Source organism: Hydra vulgaris, chromosome 12, assembly GCF_038396675.1.
Source record: "Hydra vulgaris chromosome 12, alternate assembly HydraT2T_AEP".
Taxonomy (NCBI): Eukaryota; Metazoa; Cnidaria; class Hydrozoa; order Anthoathecata; family Hydridae; genus Hydra; species Hydra vulgaris.
The window spans coordinates 78,948,822-78,957,485 of NC_088931.1; the positions used below are offsets into that span (position 1 = coordinate 78,948,822).

The window sequence follows — 8,664 nt, forward strand, 5'->3', positions numbered from 1 at the left end:
GTTTCAAAATCATTAAAATTTTGTGGATGTTGACTGTTCTTTGGACAAACAATCCGTATGTAAAAATGAGTTGAGTTCAGAATCATTTGTATTACATCGCAAAACAGGTATTGTTTGGATTTCCCTTAGAGAATCATTGGCATTTGGATTATCCGTTGGGGATACAGGATTGAAGATTCTTTATTTATGTCAGTTTGCTTACTATTGGCCCAAATCAAAAATTTGGTTCTAGTTCAGAGCGACTTTTGTAATAAAGATCTTTGAATAACTTTAGCTTGTCTTTAGACAAAATTGTTTCAATTTTGTTCTCTAATATTTTCAAATATTCATTTTGGTTAGTTAGAATCCTGAATCTTTTTTCAGTCTTGACTCCTAATTTTGGTCAAGTCGACTCAAGTGTACTCTGGGCCAAATGGGTACAATCCCCCGCACCAAACCCATTTTCGACTTGGCAGAAATTTTCTCTATGGCTGTCTTCAAGAGTGGAGCAAAATCTTGTTGTTTAAGGATGTGTCTCAAATGTTAAAATTTAATATTTTTTTTAACATCCAGAGTTAATAGACAAATTGTCTAGATGGTGCAAAAAAAAAAGCATTTGATTGAGTTTTAAAAATAGCGCCAAAAGCATCAAGCCTTTTTAAAAAAAAATTTCAGAATACAAGTGAGCCCATGTACAATTCAAAATCAATTGAAAGAAAGTAGATTCAAAGCAAGAGCTCCATGCAAGAAACCATTCCTTTCAAAAACCCATTAAAAACAAAGACTTGCATTTGCTAAAAAACATTTAAATATGGAGGAAAACTTTGTGGACTGCTAAATAAAAATTTAATCTTGTAAAGTCTGATGGAGCCTAAAAGCTTGGAGAAAAAAAGATAAAGCATTCACACTCAGCTGCATTCGAGGAACAGTTAAATTTAGTGGAGACAATGCTATAGTTTGGGGATCAATGGCTTGGAATGTAAAAAAAAACCTGGAGTTTATTTATGAAATTATGGACTCTGAGGTTTATGTTAACAATAAAAATGTTCTGGCTTCAACTAAAAAAACTGTGATTGGGAAAACATTTTATCTTCCAACAAGACAACAACTTTAAGAATGTCAATGAAAGCAAAAGAGTTTTTCAATGGATTGCAATTGATTCAATTGAAAACAGAATCAAACGATTTACTTGAATGGCAGGTTTAAAGTTCAGATCTCAATCTAATTGAACACTTCTGGGCTATTATAAATCAAAAATGTGGTACACAATGTCTAAAAAGAAAAAAAGAGCTGAAGATCATGGTCCAAGAAGCTTGGACTCAAAACAGATACAACAAAGAAATTAGTTGAAACAATTTCATGTCGACTTGCAAAAGTTATAAAAGCTACACAATATTAAAAAGTCAAAAAAAACTTGGAGAAACATTTAATCTTTAAAGTTTTGTTCGGACAATTCTTTAATTCTAAAAAATTGCATACTTTGAAATGTATCATTAATTTTTTAGCAATTAAATCTAAATATTGTAATTTTTTTTTGCTTATCAAATTCTTGATTAAATTTTCTTCCAGAATAATCATACAGTTATTTATTATAAAGCTATTTTTTTCTGAAATAATCTGTCAAAGTTTATTTTTCATAAACAAATGTTTTGTTCAGGTACTTATTTCTCTGACTGTTTCTGACAATTTCTTCCCAGGTCTGTTATCTATGAAGGGGGTTTCTCGGTTTTTGTTGACTACTACTTGTTGGGCACTGTCCATTAAATCCTCTTTTGTAACAAGGGTATGTTTATCTAACATCTTTGATCTAGAATTCTAAAATGTTTTCTTCCTAACTTGAAATGGTGCTGGTCCCATTAAACACTTAATCAGACTTTTACCAGTAACTTTGTTGTGCAAGATTATTCTAGGTACATTGAACTTTTTGGCTGCTTTGAATATTTTCAATAGAGATGTCACAAATAGTGAATTGGCTGAATACTGAATATGGGGCTAGGTAACTCGTTAGGCAAAAATAATTCATACCATATAAATCTATCCATATAGGATCAGCCTCCAGTCAAAAGGTATTTTATCGAGGTCTGTAATTTTAGAAGGCCATACTCTAAAAGCATACAAGACAGTCAAGTTGCTAATCCAGTAGGAATACTATTAGTAGAGTAACCTGATTTATGCCTGTTGTACCTTTGACTCAAAAATTAGAGTAAAAAATCTAAGAAATGTTCGAAAAATCAAATGCTTATTTAAAAAACAAAAAGACATTTAAAAGATTTTTTTCTGTTACACATTTATTTTAAACTTTCTTTTCTTTTTAATTTTAATCTGTAAGAAACAAATTTCTATAAAAAGCTAAAAAAAAGTTAAAAATATCTTTAAAAACTTTTAATGCCAAATTTATAAACTCTTTTTTTAATAAAAACAAATATTTTACAATTATTTTATGCCATTTTTATAAATATTAATATAAAACAAAAATTAATATCAATATAAAATAAATGAAACCATCTTTAGTTTTATATTGATATTAAACATATACACATTTCAAACAAACCTGATAACCTATTGGTGGATAGAGACCAGCCAATTGAGTTTCTGCACTTTGTAAACATCTAGATTCATCTGAACTTCGAATGTAAACCTAAATTTAGAAATATTTTTGTATGTACAAATAAATTCATTTGTATTAAAGTTTTTATGAAATTATAATATAACATACACAAATTAAGGTTATGGTCATACTTGCATAACATAACATTTCAACTATATCAACTGTAACATATAACATTTCAAGGTATATCATTTCAACTAAATCATTATACATAACATCAACTACATTATCAACTAGGCTAAGAGTTTAGGTGTGCACAGAATTCAAACCAGGGTTCAATTAAAAGTATTGCAAATGCTTTTTGCACCTTCACAATTAGTTTTTTCTAAAAAACAATTTTTTGTTTTTTGTTTTTTTCTCTTTTTATTTACCTTTTTTTTTTCTTTTTCTTTTGCATTCTAAAAAATTTAGAATGTTTTTGTCTAGGGTTTTAATTAGGTGTTGACCATAAAGATAGAAGTATGATAAATTTTTTTTAATCTTCATTTTCGGAATGTGAAATTTAATGGAAACTTTAAATGATTGTTCTACTGTATTTTAATTTATGTTATAATGTTACATTTTTTGCTATGTTATAATGTTACATTTTTTGTTACTTTGAAAAATATGAGCTAAAGAAGTCAAAAAAGTTTTTAAATTTCATTTTTGTGCTTTTCTAGAATTCAGTGCTGCATTAAAGATTTCAGGGACATAGATTATTTTATAGCAGGGCCCCTAAACTGACATATAACATTAAAAAAGAAATAAGAACAAAAATTCTCCTGAAAAAATGGGGCCCCTAAAACTGGAGTATTTATGAATACACCCTCCCCTCCTTAAGTCAGCACTGTTAAAGCACAGCTAAAGATGCCCCTGAGTAAGAGTGATATATTCCTATATTGAAATTTATTAATATAGGATTATCAACAATACTGAAATAATGATAAGTAGTAAACAAATGAGTTCGCTTTAGGCTATAATTCACCAGCTACATTTACAAGCCCAGCCTGTCACATTTGCAAGCTATCACATAGAGAGAGATCACATTGAAGATCAACTGCTGTTTTAAGGCCTGGATATATTGATTTATTTTGTTGATGTATTTATAATTCATTAATTATTTTTTGTAAGTAGGCAATGAAATTTACTCACCTCTTTTGCAATATAGCTTTGATTAATAAAACTAGATTCTATATAACGCTTCTTTAAAAAGTTTCCTAATTCAAATTCCATATTCATTCCGACCTGTAAATATAAAATTTAGATTTAACTAAATATATTAGGGCATCTATTCATTCTATTTAATTATATACTATTTAGGACATTTATTCTTTAACTATTTGATAAATTAAAATAGTTTTTATGTTAATAAATAAACCTTTGTAAGCATTCCAGGATCAACAGGCCATTGATTTATATATTGGTTATTAGGAAAAAACTCAATAGGGGAACGAGCACCATGTCGATACACCTAAAAAAAATACTTTTTATGAATTAAACAAACAACATGTGTTTAATTGTTAACAATATCATAACTAACCTTTGAAAAATGATTATCAACTCTGATAAAAACAACTTGAAAAAATACATAAATTATCAATCTAATCTAACTTTCTACAAAACTATTAACAAAACTTAAAATACTTATAATTTTTTAATAATACTTATATTAAAATAAAATCTACATTAATAATACCTAAAACAAATAAATCCTGCAAAGTCTACTTTGTACTTTAAGTCACTATCAAAGTACTTTGATAGTGACTCAAATAATTTATTTACTTTTGTCAAATAAAAAGATTCATATAGCTACAAACTTTATGTTAATCTTAAAACTTTTATTGAAATATATTGCACAGATCACATCTTAGATATAAACTTTAGAGTATTTTAAGATCAATTAAAAATAAAAATATAAAGTTTTGAATTTATACATATGAAATACTTCCTAAGAGATTTATGCCACTGCTTAACCAGCTACCAATTCATGTGCCATCTGAGCATTTCAAAAATAAAGTAAGAAGGATATATTTATAATGAGCCAACTTAAATCCACAAAAGTATTTATATTTTTTTATACATAATAATTAAATACATAGGTTTACCCACAACTACTGTGTTTTGCCAGAATAATAGATAAAGTTGGCAAAACACTTGCTCAGCTGTGCAACAAATTATTATATTAGTAAAATTTTTAATACTATTATTCAAGAGTTTTTAATTTAACATTCAAGAGTTTTCTGGTGGAATAGTTCACCATTAACGATTAAATAAGATTTTAGTTATTTCTTATAGTAGTACTTTTTTCGTCACGGATGATATTTGGAAGTACAGTTTAAAGTTTGCAACTATAGTGGGATAATGCTCAATTACCAAAATGATTACTGCATTTTGTTTCCTTTAATTTTAGTGCTCTTTCTGATATTAAGTATTAAATTAAATTGTATAATAACATTGGTGCTTCCAGAATAATAGATTTGAAGGAATTTAAATATACATTTCTCTGATTTTCAGCCAATGCATATTGTTAAATTTCTGGTCGCTTACATGATTTTCTATTCTAGTTTAAAATATTAGTCTTGCTGCACAATTTCAAACAGACTACAGTTTTTTTAAGTGTTTTTTCAATTCCAAAGTAAAAGGAGTGGCAATAATCTAGCTGTGCAAATATTACTGAATGTACTAAGGTGCAAAAATCTTTGTGCGATAAGAGTTGTTTTATTTTGGATATTTTGCTCAATATATTGTAGCAGTTTTTAACCATCTTATTTATTTTTGTTTTTAAAGATAACTAATTGTCAAGTAACACACCTAAACTTTTTGCTGAGTCAAAAAACCTAATGCATTCCTTGTTAACAAAATATATCTTTTTGAATGCTAGGTGATGCCATAATTAATAACTTTGTTTTCGATTGTTTAATACATGAGAATGATTTATTCATCCATTTAGATATGTATTCAAGACATTTTGGTATATCCATGGGTAGTGCATTATATTGAGATGAAGGAAGGAATGCTTTTAGAGTTTGGTGATCATCTGAGTATTCAAAAGTTTTAACATTGAATATGTTCAAATATTTGTACAGTGGTGTCATATAAATATTAAAGAATTTTGGACCTAGGACTGTACCTTGTGGTGCTCCATATTTTACACTTTGGTTTACAGAATATGAGTTACAATTTTAACTTTTTGGATACAATTAACTAAAAATGATTTAAACCACTTGTGAGCTGAGTTAATTATACCTATTTCACTAGTTAATAGTCCAAGAAGTTTTCGCTGATCAATGGTGTCAAAGGCAGCATTTAGATCAAATGTTCAAATATATCATTGGTAAGCTAAAACAAAAGTGTTTCAGTTGAGTGATATTTTTTGTATCCATATTGATATATGACTTCTTGATCCCCACACGACAACAAACAAACTTCTATATGAAGTTTGTTTAATGTCATGTGGGGATCAAGACGATTTGAAACTACTCTTTCTATTAGCTTGCTGACAAATACTAAATTAGAAACTGGTCTATAATTTTCGAAGTCTTCAGTGTCTGTGGCAGAGTCTAATTTCTTTATTATTGGAAGTAATGTAGCACTTTTTAGACAATCCATGATGGTGCTCTTATTAGTGCTCATGTTGTGCATTTTCAGTACAATATAAGAAGCCTTTTGTTATAACTTTGTATTTATAAACATAAATAAAGAAGCTGTATTCTTGAACTAAGTACCAGGAAACATCTATGTTTTTTAGTAGTGATTTAAATTGTTAAAAAGACTTTATCCAAATTCCTTTTAACTATTTAAATCACAACTATAGCACTAAAAAACATTAAATAATAAAATTTATGCACTCTATCAAATCAGTTATTAACTGTACTTTTTATTGTTCCTAATTTTAATAATAGTGCCATTAGATAAACTTATTCGATTATTCATTAGGAATACCTACCTACTTAACGCTTTTCTTATTCTTAGAAATGATATTTTCAATAAGGAATAATTGTAATAGACTTAATGCATATAAACAGAACATTGTCAATGTAGCCTTTATAGTTAATAAAAAAACTTTATTCCGATTATTTCAATGTCATTGAAATAATCTGAATAAAGTTTTTTTATTAACTATAAAGGCTACGAGGTTTTAAGACTAAAAATACAAAAATTTTGGCCTTAGAACTTTGGCAAGGCTAAGGGTTAACAAAACAGTCGATTTGACATAACATGTATTAACTATTAGAGGCAATACATAAACATACCAAATTAACCATAACAAGTGTTTTGTTCGTAAATGCGTTAGATAACGCTAGAAGCATTAAATGCACAAGTGATTTGGTAAAATTCATAGTTTAGAATTTATAATGTTATTTCTAATTATTCCGATTCCAAATGTAATACAGCGTTTTCAAATGAAAAGATTTTAAGACGCGAAATGTTATTTGAGAAGAGTTGTACAAAAATAAGTCAAGAGATTTATCAACAAGATGCGGACGTCATTTGACAACGGCGTTGCGCAATGATATATATTACCAAGATGTGTAACTTCCGAAAAAAAGTGAAGCAAATTTTTTTTGCCACCAGCATATGATTGGATAATAACTTGTTTTGACACCAGCATCTGATTGGTTAACAGATATTACGGAAAAACGAATATCAAAAATAAAACAAAACAAAAAATATTTGTGTCAGTTAATTTAGAAAATGCATTTAAAATCAAATCAATCAAATCAAATCAAATCAATATATTTTCACTTTAATAATAACTGTATATATATACAATCGTGCGGGACATTTACAAACAGTTATAAACTGATGACGCGTAAAGACCTATGATGGTATAAATATAGCATAATAATAATGATAATAATAATAAGTAATAAAAAATAAATAAAAATAAATAGTAATAATAATATTAATAAATAGTAATAATAATATTAAATACAGTAATATAATAAGTACTATCTATATATTTTACTATATATAGGTATATATTTTACTATATATTTATCTATATATATTATAGTGATTATCATAAGGATAATGCAAAAAAAAAAAAAAAAAAAAATATATAAAGATCATAACAATATCAATAACAAAAAATATAACAATAGAAAGAAGGAAAGAAAGGAAGTAGAGTCAAAGAAGTAGAAGTCATAGAAGTTTTGTTGTGATCCAGCATTTTTCAAGCATAGAAAAATTGAATATGAATTAAAGTAAAAGAAAAAAAAAAAAAAAAATTGTTATAGAGAATTAAGCGGGACGATTGCATAGAAAATAGTTTATGGTTTATTTATTACATGTTATATGGTTTAGTAGTGCCACAAATTTTAGAGCCATATAACTTTACAGGGTGATGAAAATGAGGGTACTTGATTGTGACTAAATGAACATTTATATATTTTTATGTTTTATTTTTAGTTTTATGTTTTTATTTCTATTTTATTTTTAATTTATGAGTTTTATATTTTTATTTCTATTTTATGGGTTTTATATTTTTATTTCTATTTTATGGGTTTTATATTTTTATTTTTAATTTTGGTTTTATATTTTTATTCTTATTTTTATTTTTATTTATGAGTTATTTTTATTTATTTTTATGTTACTTTTATTATATTAAAAATTTAGTTATAGAGAATAACTAGGGGGTGATTGCATGACTGATAGTTCATTGATAATTTTTACTGAAGATAAAGTTTTTTTACATGGGTTATAAAGGCATTTCTATTTGATATTTTGGAGAATATTTTTTTAGTTTCAACAGGAAGAGAGTTCCAACATAGAATTAATTGATACTTGATTGACTTTATGCCATACTTGTGTGTTTGTTTTAAAGGCATAGAAAGACTACAATAAGATACAGACCTAAGTTTATAACTATGAACATCATTTGTGAATTTAAAATAGCTAGTGAAGCAGCTAGGCGTATTATGGTGGACAATGTCCCATACAAGAACACAGTTTGATAAGTAGATAAGTTCAACAAGCTTTAAAATTTTAGAAAGATTATACAGTATGTCAGAACTAAAACTGTTAGGTTGAAAGTGAATTATTCTTAAAGATTTATTCTGAAGATTTATAAGGTTTTTTTTATAAATGGATGGACT

At 26.9% G+C, this 8,664-nt stretch overlaps 1 protein-coding gene across 1 annotated transcript in view; it reads right to left on the reverse strand.

Moving 5' to 3' along the window:
- Nucleotides 1–7,024, reverse strand: part of LOC100210580 (lysosomal acid phosphatase) — a 39,941-nt gene extending 32,917 nt beyond the window's left edge. Inside the window, exons 1-4 of the mRNA XM_065814569.1 lie at nucleotides 6,820–7,024; nucleotides 3,945–4,037; nucleotides 3,719–3,811; nucleotides 2,531–2,617 (exon numbers count right to left, since the gene is read on the reverse strand). Coding sequence (XP_065670641.1) covers nucleotides 2,531–2,617; nucleotides 3,719–3,811; nucleotides 3,945–4,037; nucleotides 6,820–6,906 — 360 coding nt within the window. The 5' untranslated portion in view covers nucleotides 6,907–7,024. The remainder of the gene's footprint in view (nucleotides 1–2,530; nucleotides 2,618–3,718; nucleotides 3,812–3,944; nucleotides 4,038–6,819) is intronic.
- Nucleotides 7,025–8,664: the final 1,640 nt, after the last annotated feature.